Here is a 17,668-nt window from a genome sequence, read left to right on the forward strand (position 1 = left end):
TTGTAGTTAAACAGAACACTTGGTCGCCGTAAAATTTTGATAGAGCTTGATATAATAAACGTGCCTATTTCTAAAAAGTCACTCTGTAGAGTTGGACTAGGTCACTCTGTGCTGAACTGTGTTGATATTAATAAATATGTATTATTTAGATACGTCATATATTTATTGATCAAAGTAACCGTATAATTAACATTACATTAATGTAAAAGACGTTGATGTATTTAACATTCAATTGACAAAAACTCTCGCATTTCAAAATCGGATTACATTTGAAAAGTGTTTCAACTGCGTTCAAATTACGATTAAAAAATATCATTTAACAAAAGCTGTTATTATTCATAACTAAACATTTCATGGAAATTAGAACGGACTAAATGGGACAGTAAATATAATTTATATTCTGTTTTGTGTAAACATTAGTATTAACTTGAATAACCAAATTTTGTGAACTATAATTTATAGCGTTTCAATTAATAATACATTTTTCAAACATTATCTTTCTCTCATACGAGAGTATTCCTAGAAATACCTCTTTATGTTGTGCCTTTCAGTCGTTCCATTATTCAACTAATGGCTTGTCCAAATAAAAAATATACACTACAACCGAAAAGCTAGATTTAACCAAATAATATATTTTAGTACCTACGTTCGAAGATTTAGCACTATATTTCCATCATAATATTTATTGGATTTCACCCACTATCTTAACACTAATATGAATGACAACGTACAAGTTGATGTAATTTATACAGACTTTGAGAAGGCATTTGACAGAGTAAATTATGATGTTCTAATAGGCAAGCTTTCAGATGTAAATATCAAAGGAAACCTACTGAGATGGTTAGATTCTTATATAAGAAATCGTTGTCAAGCCGTTGTAGTTGGTGGTTATAGGTCTAACTTTGTAGATATCCCGTCAGGTGTGCCGCAGGGTTCACACATGGGACCTTTGCTGTATAATATCTATCTTTATGATATAGATAAATGCTTTCATAGTTCTAAATTCCTTTTATATGCGGACGATAAAAAGATATTTACCAAAATAGCTAGTTTAGATGATTGTCTTTCACTTCAAAACGACCTTAATAGATTAACAAATTACTATAACATAAATAAGATATCAGTTAATATAAATAAATGTCAAAAAATAACTTTCTCTAGGAATAAAAAAAATATTATAAATTTTGAATATTCAATCTGCAACGAAAAAATTCCATCCACTAATACAGTAAGAGATTTAGGCGTAATACTGGACGAGAAACTCACGTACAACGACCACATTGAATACGTCACAAATAAGGCATTTGCTAATTTAGGTTTTGTTTTGCGCACAGCTGAACCTTTTGACGATATACGATGTTTAAAGGTCTTATACTTTGCATATGTTCGGAGTATCCTTGAGTTTGCATGTGTAATATGGCGACCAATCTACAAATGTTATATCAATAGGCTAGAAAAGATACAAAAAATATTTTTTAAGAAATTAAATTTTAAATCCAAACATTTCCCTGTAAGCTATGAGCAGGCTTGTCTACATTATAATATTAACGCGTTATCGGATAGAAGAGATCTAATCGACGTAATGTTCTTGTTTGATATTCTAAATAACAAATTTGACTGTATCTCTATTTTGAATCCTTTAAATTTTCGGGTTCCCAGTCAAGGCACTCGACAAAAAAATTTGTTCTTAGTGCCGTCAACGTCTACAAACTATCTTAAAAATTCTCCATATTTCAGACTCCCTGAAGTATATAATAATAAATTTTGCTCAGCTGATATATTTTGTTTATCACGCCCTAGATTTAAAAGTGCAATTCTTCAGATTATAAATAACTTAAATAAGTAATACACACACACACACTCACACACACACACACACACACACACACACACACACACACACACACACACACGCAGACCCTAACACACACACTCATTTACACGTCCACTCATTCTCTCACATTGTCACCTACCTTAACAGGCTCAATTTCATTTCTGTTTTTCTCAGCTTTAATGTTATATACTTATATTGTTGATATTGCTTGTTCACGAGAAGTCACATTTAATTCATTTATGTTTTGTGTTTCATCAAGAATTTTTTGTTAAAGTTAAGTTAAGTTTGTTAAAGTAAAAGAAAACAATTATAACTAGTACCTTTGTAATTTGCCGTTTTTTGTCACACAATTTTACTATTATCGGTGTGCCTTGTAATTGGCGTTTTTATATGTAATTAGTATAATTTATCTTATCAACAGCTGTAAGGTACCTTTTATGAATAAAATAAAATAAAAATAAAAATAAAAATTAATTCATTTCATAAAATAAGTACAAAAAATTAGACATATAATATAGGTACTAGTAAATACAAGAGTCATGGTGAACGTAGTAAAATATTTGAAATAGCTGTCTATCGTTAATCGTTTAAGGATCGTCTAGTTACCAGTCTACTTAATCTGGTCCAGCACGCGACGTAAAAACTAATACGCACTTTCAATCCGGACTTGAGCGAGTTTCTCGTATATAAGCTTAGAAGTACATTTATAAACAATCGTTTTATACAATTGTATTCGATGATTTATAGAATACAGCCGGAATTGTGCATCCTGTGTTGTCATAGATGTCATAGACTGCCCGATTTGTCATAGTGCAATCTATTTTTACGTATATCGTTATTTCATATTTATGTATTTAAATAAGTAGAGCTTAGATTTAATTTAATGTTATAAATCCAATTCCATAGAAAATATTAGAAAGGTGTTCGATATTTTTTCGATTCAAATTTCTTAAAGCAGAGTCTTACTTTGAACATCATCAAATACCCATATTACGTTAATACATTTGCTCGACTCAACGTAGCATTAAATCTGTTGAAACGCGAATTTCAAATTGAGTTCCGTCCCCGACTGTACCAATCTATCATAAAGTAGATGCGGGTGTATGTTATTAGCGGGAAAAGTACTTCGATGAAATACGCGGCGTAGCTTAGGCCTGAGCGGGAACTTTCTTAATGCGTCCACGCCGAGGGGTATGTCGCGCTAGGCTTGGAATGAATACCAACGCGTAGGTTTACATTTTATAGAGAATCTGTGCCATGTGATAAAAGGGCACCTAAATAGTTCGAATAACTATATAAATATACAGCGGCTTTCACTTCTTGAAGTTGATTTTTTATCAAAATAAACTTTTGTGTGCTATGTCTGTGCTATTCTCGGCTTTATCAATTTTAGTTCCAAACCTAGCTCATTGAGCTAGATAAGCTATCTCCTTCCTGTTCAAAAGATGAGTAGGAGCAGTTTAGAAATATTAATTGCGTTTATACTAGCTATCAGCACTAACAGACAAACGGATTTAATAGTTTGTTTTATGAATTAGTTGTTGGCAATCAGGGATATTACGAAGTGTTTCCTAAATGCTGGCTAACTGTAGTATGGAATAAGCATGTAACTAGTTGGTCTAACATTTGCAAGCTCTAGTTTAATGTAATTATACATATTATGCAGATGTTTGTTGTAAGGCGTTCATTAATTAATAGTCTAATTGTTTATCAACAAATACAGGAATTTCGTGAGGTCAATATAATATAAATAACGGCTATAGTTATAAAGTTTATTTTGTAAAATTACATGGTAAAGCAGAACATGAATATCGTACGGGCGGGAAAAGCAATATTATGACAATGGGCGTCTATAATAAACAAAGTGTGATACATTAATAATTTGCTCATAAAACGGGGAATAACACATAAACTTATAATAATGAATGTTTACTTTAAAAAACATTTTATTCTTATAATGTAATCTTATTGCTAAACTTCATAATTACTATAATATGCGCCATTATTTCCTTCACCATATAGAGATAATAGTGCACGTAAGCTAACGCTGCCCTCGTAAAATGCAATGGTCGTTATCTCGGTTTGGTTTCGGACTTGTCTCAAAGCGGGTAAGATGCTCCTGTTTATTACTCCTTAACAAAGATAACATCATTAGACGTGACAAGCTGTGCCAAGTTAAAGCGGTGCTCGCTAAATCGCTTCAGGGATCGGGATTAAGACGTTATTTTTCGAACTGGCAATGACAAGCTGAAATGTGAGCTGTATAGAAAATTAAAATTAAAATAGTTTCCTTATATACCTTTCCTTATAAAACTATTAGTTCCGTTTTATTAATCTCTTGCAAAATATATGCTCCGAATTACTTAATTCATTTATTAATCTATTCTAAAAAAATCCTGTTCTTCTGATTTACCTTCGTAGTTTTTAGTGGTTTCTATTTAAACGTGTATATTATTAAAATATATAATTTGAAACCCATTAGATTGAATGCCCCCATTATAGAGTACCTACTGTTTACCTGTTTTCAATAGGCAAACGTTCAGCCATCAAGTGGCCATTTCGTAAATGACTTGAAGCGCAACAGAACAATAGCGGCAATGACGTAGCCGTTACGATTTTCTATGCAAATGGGATGCGATGCGAGTGATTTACATAGCGACTGGGAAAAATCGCTGACCGCCACTGACCTTTGTACTGAATACGGAAATGTGGGTTTATAAGACTGCCCAATCAAATAAAGTGTAGCATTTAGAGGGGTTATTTTATTATACTTAAATATTTTCTGTTTCAAATTTTCGGATATCTAAATAAACTTTCGCTAATGGTTCCTTTCTATAAGTAAAATGCTCACTTTTAAAAGATTTGCCGTCCTGAAAATATTAAAGAATTTAAAATTTCCATTCGAAAGCGTTAAGAATTTTATTACTTACATCCCTCACAAGGATTTATAGGTGAGACGTGTTCTGCGGGGACTCTGTGAACTTGACGGGGCTGTTAATTATATCCCGGTGAGGAACTGAGCAGCTACTGTTACACTGAATTTCGGAGCTTTAATTGCAGTTTAATGATGCAGGAAAAGCTGCCAAGGTGCTAGTTTCAGTGTTCGCGAACAAGCTCGTTACATCATCGCGCATTTTAGTTAGCCATCCACTTTCGTTAGACAAATGGAATAATACTTATATATCTCCCATTCCTTTTATTACCTCTTATATTATGACAAAAATTAATATAAGACCGTAATAATTCTTATGAATAACACAAATAATTTATTCTCTTTGCGGAGACATCCTAAAATAATAGGCTTTATTTTGATATAGTGAGGTAGATACGTTTTTACGTATAAATAACGTTATTCAAATTGTATAGGTAAGTATTTTTGTAGTATATTACACGTTTAGCATAGTATTTGTTTAATGAAATAAGTATTACTCATGTATTTTGTATCTTAAAGAAAATTACGAACATTTAAGCTAGGTATTTTTGTTTTATCTAAAACCCAAAAGTCTCAAAACAAAAGTTTTTGCATAAACTCGGTTACCTCTTTACAATCTTATTTTATCTCGTAATTGGGCCACTCGAATCCTTTTTCCTTAAATTGACTGACCAAATTGGCTTCAGCCAATTACTACCTTAAATGATTTACACGAAAATAATTATGGATTTAAAAGGGCTGTGAAGTTTTTCTTTTAAGGCCACGAAACTCATTAACATTGTGGCGTCAATTACAAATAGCTAAGGGAAGTAACTAAGTGCTTTTATTCTTCCGAGGAAATAGGCCAAGAAACAATTTGAAAAATAAGAAGCGGTTTAGAATTGAATAATAGGGAACAATTACGTTTAAACCAAAGTACCGTTCAAGCAATTTTGGAATTTAAGGTATGGCTTGGGTGACACAGAAACACAGATTTCATTTTTTTTCTATTCAAAGGTAAATTTAGTTTTAGATTCAAATGCAATTTCATGGGCGTAGCCACGGTGGGGCAGGGTGGGGCGCTTGCCCCACCCAGGCTTTGACCTGGAAGGTACCTAACCAAATCTAAAAATTGAATTATCTAGGTACTAACTACTAAGCTTAATATCCGTAAGAAAATTCACACTCGATTATCGAAAGTCGACAGTCGACACAGAAAATGAGACCTAAACATTAGTATTATTTACCTTTACATTGACTGACTAACAAATAATTGTCATACGCCCAGCGACCGAACGGCTGAAGATAGGGACACATTTTGGATCTATTTCGTGGTGTGATAGGTGAACAATAAGGTGTTTTGAATAAGAATAATTCGATTCATAACGAATTACACCCGAAAAAAGAAAATAGCTGAGGCTTCTATGTTACATGAACATTGAACATGTAAGAAGAATGAGAGTAGTACAGTTAGTTACCCCACTATCTTATCCAATTTCACTTTTGTTTTACGTTACACGTTCTATAGAACGTGTCACGTGAGTTACAACCCAAAAAAGATATGGGCCTTAGAAAAAAAAAGTTTCAGAAAATATTACACAGAATAAAGTAAGTGTTATAAAAAAGTTTTCAAGGTAAAGAAGATGCCATCGCAAATGCCGTCGCAAATGCCATCGCAAATGCCATCGCAAATGCCTTCGCAAATGCCTTCGCAAATGCCTTCGCAAATTCTATTCGCAAATGCCTTCGCAAATGCCTTCGCAAATGCCTTCGCAAATGCCTTCGCAAATGCCTTCGCAAATGCCTTCGCAAATGCCTTCGCAAATGCCTTCGCAAATGCCTACGCAAATGCCTTCGCAAATGCCTTCGCAAATGCCTTCGCAAATGCCTTCGCAAATGCCTTCGCAAATGCCTACGCAAATGCCTTCGCAAATGCCTTCGCAAATGCCGGCGGCATTTGAGGTTCGAAGACCTGGATATGACTTTGGGTACATACAGTTGCTAGTTACATATTATTTTTTTATTGTTGCCCCACCTTGAGCCCATGGCTAGTTACGCCCATGTGCAAATTATATTGTTTTGTATTTCGACAACTAAATTAATCCAAACTATTGAACGTTTTGAATGTTTATTGATCACGTCAAATTCAGTTCAATTTGATAAACTGCAAACGTCATTTACAAGTACAGACAAACAAATTACACTAACAGGGGCGATTTATTTATCATGAATATGTAATGCCTTGTAATATTTCGACAGGAATTGAAATTTTGTCGAGGGAATTATTATTATTTGAATTTAATAGAGAATGATAGTTAATATACATAGATACTTTAAATAATTGTAAATAATCAATACGTAGAGTGCGTTTCACGAAAGAGTTCCCCTGCCGTTATGTTGGCATACCTGACTGTCAAAAACGAAAATATTTTTTTTAATCAAAAATGACAGAGAAAATATTCTCCTTTCTTCCTAGCCTTAACCCGTATCTTACGGGGTCGGCTGCCTATACCCGGCGCGGCCTAAGATGATCCCTATGACACTGACAGTTATTCTCAAGAGACAAACTTGTAATGGCGTCACCATTAAATTAGAAACGTATTGGAGGCGTCTAAAAATGGCATTTATTAATTTTTACGTAGCTTTATGCTATTACAATGATATTCCGTTGGCATTATAACAATTCTTAACATTTACGAGAAATTATATCAAACTGACTTTACGTTTACGTCCTTCAAAACTTACATCGTTGGCATTTATCGACTAGTGCGGAAAGTATCGATAAACAAATTTCGATAATGGAAACGAGTTCACATTTTTTCCATGCTTAAGCTAAAGTTCATTCACTATTGAATGGAACAGAAGATCGCAGCATAATTAATTAATTAATTTCCGTTCGCGTTAATTTACTTACCTATGATAATATAAGTTATAGAAAAATTAAATGGGGGATTCCATTTTCATGATAAAATAATATACACTGTGTTAAACGGGTTAAAAATTACGAGAAAATGATAAGGTGCATTTTTATGTTTTGGAAAACTTTCGTTTTACTTACCGTTTCGTTTACATAATAGACGTTAAAAATTCATTTTATAATATTTGTAAAAACATGTTTACCGACGTGGCTGAATGCAAACCACGCCTTTGCCTATAAAATAGTAAAGTATCGACACGATCCATCATACGAGCAATCACTAAGACGAACTGTCATAGGGATCATCTTAGGCCGCGCCGGGTATAGAAAGGAGAATATTTTCTGTCATTTTTGATTAAAAAAAATATTTTCGTTTTTGACAGTCAGGTATGCCAATATAACGGCAGGGGAACTCTTTCGTGAAACGCACTCTAGTAACTCAGGCCGCGGAACCACAGACACAATAGAAAATCTATTGTGTCTGGGACCGATCGGGCCGCTTGGGGCTCAATGGGTTAAAATAATCGCAGTAACTTAAACTTATTAATTGATATTTCCTTAATATAAACAATAAAAATGAAGAAATATTTTTAGAAGACGAAAAATAAACATCAAAACTTTCTTTCAAATTGAATTAAGGTTTTCACTTAAAATTTACAGCACATATGCTGATAAAAATAAAAAAAAAATGTCATGTTTCATCATATCATTATTCTTCTTTTAAGGAATCGATTCAATGGTTTTGAGTTAAATTTTAATAAATAGGTTAGTTAGTGTTCGCGATGTAGTCTGGTATAATGTTTATCTTGATTCATTCAAATTGTACAGTAGAGTAGATAAATAATCTTCAAAAGCTTTTAATTAACATTAAATTTTCTCAGAAACAATGCGAGTAAATACTGTTAAACACGGTAAACATCGTTCTCCTAAACAAAACAACGATCACAAACATTCGCTATTCAGAAGCGTACACGTAACATCTCTTACGTTCACTGATATTTATATGACAAATAGAGAGCTAATAAATAATCTAGACGACTCAACGAGCTAAGGGTGTAAAGAATGAATACTTGAACGAATGAATGTCAAGCATTCAGATCTACAGGCATTTCAATCCACGTTTTATCAGCAATCTGGTCGATACCGTCCGTCTCAAAAGGAAACTTCGTTCATTTGACGCCCAACCAAAGCCCCACTTTTTGAAGCAAGTTTTTCAGCTTCACTCAGTAACTCTCCATTGAATAGCGTTTAATTCGGAAAAGAATACGCTATAATAAACCATATTTTATTACCGATTCGTGGCAAGTTTCAGCTCTTTGTGTTGTAGGTTGTCCTCTTTATAAGAATACATCCTTCGAAGAGGCCTATAAATGATACCTCAGGCGTTTCTAAGTCGAAGTACAATTACAGATTTTTATTAAGATATTTTTATGGTTACTGTTTACCAATTTCAGCCTTCTTATTTTGTATTTTTTTACGATAAATTTAATCGTTTTTTAAAACTCATATCAAAAATTGAAATGCTGAATAATCGAATACACAAACCACTGGTGAGTTAATTTAAATTGATAACTTATAAATATGTGAAATGGTGGTTTATGAAAAATGAATGGCCGTACATAATTATTCATGTAATACATATTCTCGTAATAATTTAAATCCCGGAAGGCTTTGACTGAATAAGCTTTGGCCTTTGATAGTAATTATTTAATATTTATCCCCACTTTACATAACCACGAGTCCGTTCTAAACCAACTTGAAATTATACTTGAGGTCTAGCAAAGATCCTTTGACTAAAGTTTGGATTGGTGGTATGTGACATCAGCGAACTGCTTAGTTTAAGTGTCGTTTAACTTTCATATATTATATGTATTCGAAAATATTAAACAGGGAGAGAAATTATAATAGTAATTATAAGAAATATTAAAAAAAGACTTCTAAAATATTCAAATTCTAATTATTTTATTTCTTAGTGCTCGGTTGTATCGCGTTATTATTCATATTTTTCAAATATATTTTATAATTTGCATTTGATGCCGTCAAAATAAAAATGTCTAAAAGTTGCTTTCAATTTATAAGAAAAATTGCGCTACGTTGAATAAAATCGCGATTTCACTGTATTCAAATTGGATAATAATACTTATCACATTTCTCTGAAAGTTAAACTCGATAAAACTAACGATATGAGGTTTCGCTGAAATGTGAAAAAATATATCCCTAATTCCGAACACGTTCCATTTATATTAAATATTATATGTGTGATGAAAAAAGTTTTGTTATGAATCCGTTCTTAATATTAAAGCACAAACAAGTTCGCTTTACTAAGTAAATATGAATCTAATCTGAATAATATTTTAATGTCTATCAAACTTTTAAACAACCTTTGAGGTCGGAGGACAAAGGCCCGAAAGATTAACCCGTTCATTTACCTGATTTTAATTTGAATTAATACTGATTTATAAATGAAATTTTAACGGTTTTCCAACGCTGATATCATTGATGAAACGGTTAAATAAGTTAATGTACCTACTTTGCTTATAATAGTAATTGAAAGATATTAAATACTTTGAGCGTCTAGCGTAAATACTTTATGAAATTAAATGAAACATTTCGTATTAAAAATTAAGTAAAACCAAAACTTACAGTACTGACGAAATTCGATACGTAATTTGATACAAAACTTTAAATGCTGATATCGTTGGAATTTTTCGTAATGAAACAACACACATCTGCATTTTTTGTTAGCCAACAATAATATTTTACATTCAACCAACAGGCTACGGCACAGTGTGATCGATTCTCTAAAAACAGTGGTTATAAGTGATTAAAAATGGCTGTTTGTTGGATTTATGTGTTTACTTTGCTGTCTCTGCTGCTGAATACCAGCGCATCTATTTATGACGACGACTTTGATACCTACACAAGAGCTACTGATTATGCATCATCAGGTAAGCTTTCCAGACTACTTACAACTACTCTGAATATAAATAGTTATACTGTATATTTAATGTGAGAAGATATTTTAAATTTTTATAATGAGGCACGTATCAGTAAAATGAAATAACTTTGATAGATTGATCACACAATTGATCATTATTTTTAATTGGTGTTTCTTTTTTTATTAAAAATTGTAAGTGATAAAAATAATACTTATAATTTGATAAAACGTATATTATTATTAATGTAAAAGTACTATCAAGGTTAGTGCGGAACAAATGGCAATATAATTGGACAACCAGAATAAGTACCTAATATTCATAAAAGTTTTAATTCGTTGTGACGCGATGGCACCCAAACCCTTATTATTATATTACCGCAGTGGATTTTTATGAAGTATGAACGAATTATAGAAATTCGTGCTCAAAGATTTTCAATAGAAGTATATATGAGTTAATAAAATGGAATTTTCTTTGAACTTTCCTTGAATTTCTTGAATATTCGATACATTGCTAGAGCAACGACCTTTTAGAAAGGCGTTCGTCCAGACGACATAAAAGATTAGGTATTATTTTACACTTATGTGAAGTTGAAAACTAAAGCTGTTTAGACTAATGGCTATAAGTGATCTCTGAATACAATATATTGTGACCCCATTTAATGATAACAAATAACAATGTTTTAAAAATGAATCGTAACATAACATGTTATAAAAATGTTATTGCTGATGTATTTATTGTCTTTGTATAAATTTTTGTCGACAATGTGAAATGAAACGTATAACCGCGTAGTTATTGTTGTCTACAACTCTGTTATTATGTCCTAAATGCACAAGAACGATACAAGCGCAATCTTGTGAGACAAAGTTATGAAACGACTCTTGTTCGAAGCGTGTAATTGCAATATTTGTTGTAGCATCTCATCTGCATACTGCTCCAAGTTTGTAGGTGCTGCGCAAAAGTTGGGGCATAAGATTGGAGCGTTATATATGATAAGAGGCACGTGTACATGCGGTACCTCGGTGCTACACTGTATGTGCAAGAGTGCAAAGCTGGCTGTTACGTCAGTAACGAATGCACTCATCGCCATTGCCTGCCGGTAATACAATTTCCCAGCTTCTACGTTATTGCCATCTTGGGGACAATTTGGCCTTATATTTCTACAGCGCCGGCGTGTTTAGACGTTTCAAATTTCAGAACAGCAGCTTTTAGCTAATTGAAAAGGCTTCGTTCATATTGGATATTCAATTGATATACCCAATGGTTGAAATTGTTAGCGAATATGCGAGTCTAATTTTGGATTCGTATTACAAGTATGTGCCGGGTGCATAGTTAGAACGTTCTTTGAAACTAAAAATGCTTTGATGATACACTTGTTCCTTTGAAGTTTACGCAAAAAGCCTATTTTCAACATGACGAGGGAATATTTGGATGAAAATGCTTATTTGGTAGAAAGCTTTCCCCCTGTTATCCTAAAACAATTGTGTGCTGATGTTAAGAAAACACGTGATATAATTAAATTTTGTCGTTTGTCTTCCTCGTCGCTGTGTTATAAATGTAATATTAAAATACCATTGTTGTAGGATTCTCTTAAGATGTCGTTTATTGTTTCCTGTTTAAAAACAACAATATTTTGGTGAAGATATATTTGCACTATTAAAAAGACCGCTCTACTATGCTCAATAATACATAATATTATTATCTAATTATTATAAATCAATTATTAATTAATATCGTTATAACAACAATAATTTCAGAAGATTTTTTTTTTGTTCGACTATATTATACACTCTATTGACCTTTATCATGAAAAGTTCCTTTTGAAAGCAAGATAGTGGATTACAGTTATTGTAACATAGAAAGAACTGCGTGACCAATGGCCATAAAGTCAATAAAGGAAGTCTTTTGGTCATGATAACACAGTTATCGATATTGAATGAAGCATCACAATCGTAAAAGCTATTCTGTGAGAGTTTTGGTTCGAGTGGCGACGATTGGGAAGAAATTATTTACGGTTGAAAATAGTTGAAATGTCAATGTAAAATTCTGGATATGGTGATATTGTCTCTAGTGTAAATTATAGGTTTTTAAAATTTGACTTATTTTTATCTCTTACTTACTATCCGTTGGGAAAAAGGAATCTATCGTAAAAAGAAATATCTACCAGAGTTGGCTCTACTATTTTTACTTTTTCCTTTTACGAATATGTAAATTTTTTAACATAACAATGACAAAGCAAATATATTCAAATGTAGGTATACGAAAAAACGAATGCACTGTCAAGTATAAAATGCTTTTACTTAAGAAAGCTTTACTTTTTACCTTTGAATAACGTACGCGTGAACGTGAAAATGGCGCTAATCATCTTCCAATCAGAAAAGGCTTTGTTGCAAATACAAGGTGATTTATGTTTAGCTATATAGTATAATAGTCACAATTTACTACTAGTCCTACTTGAATGGTTCTTACTGCCTATAATTTATCTTATTTATCTATCTATCTTTCTTTCTTATCTTATCTTTCTATTCTTTTTCTATCTATCTATCTTATATATCTATCAAAGTGTTTAGTGTCATGATCCTACTATAAATGCGAAAGTTTGTGAGTATGAATGGATGTTTTTTACTCTTTCACGAAAAATCTACTTGATAGATTTGCATAAAACTTTACAGTAATATAGGTTAGAGCTTAGAGCTATACAAATACTTGATCTTGCCTACGGGTTCGTCTACGAATGTAACCGCGTGGCACAGCTAGTTATTAAATAAAAAACTTACCTTGAATAAAGTAATATTAAATAGCTAACTCATTACACGGATAGTTTCACTAATAAACGTATAACAATCTTAATTTACCGAATTAAATAAAGTTCTATTAGTTCTTAATGTTCTGCAATGCGACCAATGGGATGGCTATTTACAATTCCGATAATGGAACCTTATATTATCTAGCGGATTAATTAACCGCTATCTCTGATCTTCTGTATTGTACTCTGATATCTTTGTATGGAGGTAGCAGAATGTGTATAATTCCAAGCACTAGACACTATCTGATTGTTTTGCTTCTGTGAGATAATAATGAATATGATTATAATTTGATTAGACTTTTTGTTGTTTTCAGTAATGAGAAATCTTTAACAATATGGAGTGCATTAAATTTATAAAAAATGGTAAAATATCACTGTTTGTTTTTGTTAAAAAAGAATGTAGAGTATTTATAATGTTAATTAAATACGCCTTGATGCAACTTATTTTATGACTTCGAAAATTTATTTTTGAGGTTGTATCCTTATAGAATATTAAATCATACTTTTATTAGTAGCTAATAGCATAATGTACTTTTTATCAAAGTAATACAAAAATGTATAACGTTTATTAACATAGAATAGAGATTAGACAGACACAAAGATCCATTACTTTAGAATGCAAAAGAATTTCGCTGCAATTATAATTTAGGGCAACGCTCAATCTTCATACACAGAGCAGTTTTATGATATCACAGTCTCTGAGGGAACGCCCAAATTTATTACACGGGTTTCAGAATGCTTCGGGGTCGCACCCGACTGAAATGATTCGTAGGGTGTGCGTTTTGCCTACAAATTGCCATTCGTAGCGTGAAAATCACCTTTGATAAAAGCGATAATTTTTCTCCACCAATGTTTTATGGAGCTGTGATATTTATCGATCGCTTTATTTGTTTGCAATTTGCGTGGGAATGGTTTTATAACCGCTTTCATGTGGTAAGAAATTATAATAAATAACACGTGAAAAATTAATAGGTATTGCTCCTACAGTTGTATTTGGTTTTAAATATCCTATCACGTGGTCATACATTTGTTCATTATAAGATATAAACATTTTTATTGACTAAGTACTGAATCTGTCGTTCGCACCATTACAAAATAGCACTAGTATCAAAGCATCACTTTGCTCTGGTTGCCTGAGCCAGGCAATTCCTCTTTCCAAACTCTAAGCTCTAGTAAAATGCGGGATTTTTTTTAATTAAAAATGTTATTTGTTTACAGAAAGCCGTACGTGCACAGCGTCAGAGTTCAGATGCAAGACAGGGCGCTGTATACCGATGTCATGGCGGTGTGACAACGAAAAGGACTGTTCTGATGGCTCTGATGAAGAACCAGGAACCTGCAGTAAGTGATTATTTATGGCTAATATCAGAAAAATACATAGGTTTTCATAACTACGTTGTCAAAACATACCCTATTCAGAATGTGTGCGGAATAGGGACGATAAAGTTTCACAATTTATTCCAGAGTCCCGTTTATTTTACGTCTTTTCGTACAGTTTGAATACTCGTATATTTTTCCTACATTCATAAATATTTACTACGAACGTTTGCCTCCAGGAACAACGATTTGTTTTGTTAAGTCATCAGTAGGAAATAAGCGGTGGTATGTTTTGTTACGGTCATAATAAATATTTTGTTCGTGTTTTCATAGCCTTTAGCGATAAGGAAACGAAAAGTAATTTTATCAAAATAAATACGCACACAATTTGTTAAAATCCACGGAAAAATGAAAAAAAAAAGCGGATCGGTATGTGACAAAAGCAATTGGGGTCTTGATCCGCGGTCCATTTTAAAATGAAAATTATCTCTAACAAATTATTCTCTCACACATAGGCCGACCTTGATAGACAATGGATTTATTTAAATGGACTGTTGTTTCTTTGAATTACAATGGATAACTTTTTATTGCCCAAAAAATAAATTATCTGCGATTTATGGAAAAAGTTTTAAAAGGTATAAGCGTATTTTGTCCTTCGCGCGGCTTCCAACGAGGATTAAAATCTTAATCACGACTCGAAGTTCCTGGATTAATATAATCTTTCGCCCTTTGCCTAAACTTCTTTCGTTATGAATTGCGAATTAGAATTTTATTGAAATACATGGACCGCGGCTTTGTGTAGACAATTTGAGGAAACGCTTAATGAGAAAATACCATCGCGATAAAATTACTGGTTGTTATGTGAGGGTATTTAAACCGTAGGCAGGTAGGTATTTAAGCTTTTCACGTACGCGTTAATTTATTTAATGTTTGTGGTAAATAATGAAGCGTATATTCAACTGAATTACGATAATGTAAGATTAGAAGACTATTTGATCTATTTAGTATTTGAAGGTTGTACCAATGTCTAAAACAAGCTTACTGGAGAACAATTCACTGTCGGAATTTTCCTTGCCCTGTATAAATATAATTGGCCATATATCATGTATTTTAAAAATATAAATAACAATACGCGTTACCAAAAAAGATTCGGGCGATGTTCTTTTAGTTTTTTTTAGATCTGTTAACTCTTTAAGGGTCGCCTGGCCGCAGTGACCCGCGAAATTGGAATCGGATGTCGCTCGTGAATATTGATTGCTCTTTCTTCATATTCAAATAATGTTTTCAAATTTTATTATTCTACAATATGTATTGAGGTTGTGAGGAAGGTTTTGAGGTGTATTAGATATGGTGAATAACAAAATTCAGCATTTATGTATGGGGCATATACCTATTGATCTGCGTTATATAATATTCATACTTAGATTGCTCTTAGATTATGCAGCTGTTCATTTTTTTTTGGTAATGATTAATGATATTGAAGAATATTTTTTTTATATCCTAGACCTAAATATGTAGCAAAAAGTACTCGCAATAGGCAATAGCTTTTTTAGCACTTTTATAATCTTCATTTCACAGTTAAATTTAGTTCTTTCCGAGAAATGAGAATGAGTAGGCTGCTAGCTAGAACACTAGTACTTTTTATCTCATTATTGCGTCCTACGTTATTGGACGCCTACGTATCCCAGTAGTAATATTAATTGGCTGTCATTTCGTTACTTTCAAGTTTTTAACGTATAAGGGCCGATTTTTCAATGCCCAGATAAACAGCTAGATAGACTTTATTCTTCAGTTAACAAAATATTCAATTTTTCAATAGACGAATAGGACTTATCTATCGAATAACTACGTTATTTGAGGAATAAATCTATCTGCTGCTCCAACGGCCAGATAGCGTGCTATTCGACGATTAGACGTTTGAGTTGACAACTGACGCGTCAAATTTGGGATATTTTCGTATGTAATAACATAGAGCGTAGAATTTTTACAATAAAGCCTCTTTCTATAAAATAATTATCAATTAAAATCATATTGAAATTGATGTTTTTGATAGTACCTACTGATGATCATGCCATTGAAAATTTGCCGGACGCTGCCTTTATGTCGTTTCCAACGTAAAATATATACATTTTAACACAAATTTAATCAAAACTCTTTACTCGAATCAAAACAATAATCAACAATCATAGAACACAAGATAAACTTAAAATACACTCCTGACGTGAGTCATAATGACGGTTGTTGACATATTGCAAGTTGACTCTATCCCGCTCTAACCTGACTAATTTAATATGTTTGTTTCGCCACTCCAAGAGCAGAGCTGCCAATATGGAAATATTTGGTCAGATAGTTATTCATCAAATAAATCACGATTGAAAAATAGGCGAGCCGTTATGAGTTAGATAAGCAATTGAATAAATCTATTCGAGGGGTAGTTATTAGACTGTTTATCTGGGCATTGAAAAATCGGCCCTTAATCTTCTTAATAATATATATAAATCTCGTGTCACAATGTTTGTCCTCACTGGACTCCTAAACCACTTAACCGATTATAATAAAATTCGCACACCATGTGCAGTTCGATCCAACTTGAGAGATAGGATAGTTTAAACATGTAGGTACCACGGGCGAAGCCGGGGCGAACCACTAGTACATACTATATAAATAAATGGTCTCCTTTTGTGGCTTTTATCACTAAACGAAATTAAAAAAGAGTTTAGAAGTGGAACACAGATTATATAATTATTTTTCGATATTTTATCTAATTTAAAGGAAAGTTCAACTATTTTTATATATACTTAATTTTAATTAAAATAATGTCAAATCGGATTGCAGATTCTTTTACGTTTATTAAACTAATGGATACTATGGAACTTTTACTAATCGCATCTCGTTGCAGACTCATTAAATAGTAGAAATAGCGTCGTTATTACGTTAAAAAATTGTT

At 32.5% G+C, this 17,668-nt stretch overlaps 1 protein-coding gene across 10 annotated transcripts in view; it reads left to right on the forward strand.

The window, feature by feature from the left end:
• LOC123691498 (low-density lipoprotein receptor-like) overlaps positions 1–17,668 on the forward strand; it is a 174,250-nt gene that overhangs the window by 127,010 nt on the left and 29,572 nt on the right. For 6 of the 10 annotated variants that reach the window (XM_045635929.1, XM_045635961.1, XM_045635921.1 and 3 more), the window contains exon 3: positions 14,623–14,745. In XM_045635929.1, the coding sequence (XP_045491885.1) occupies positions 14,623–14,745 (123 nt within the window). Of the gene's footprint in view, positions 1–10,438; positions 10,611–14,622; positions 14,746–17,668 lie in introns of all 10 variants that reach the window. The other 4 variants (XM_045635978.1, XM_045635987.1, XM_045635968.1 and 1 more) reach the window with 1 other exon arrangement.

Source organism: Colias croceus, chromosome 1 (genome assembly GCF_905220415.1).
Source record: "Colias croceus chromosome 1, ilColCroc2.1".
Classification (NCBI taxonomy): domain Eukaryota; kingdom Metazoa; phylum Arthropoda; class Insecta; order Lepidoptera; family Pieridae; genus Colias; species Colias croceus.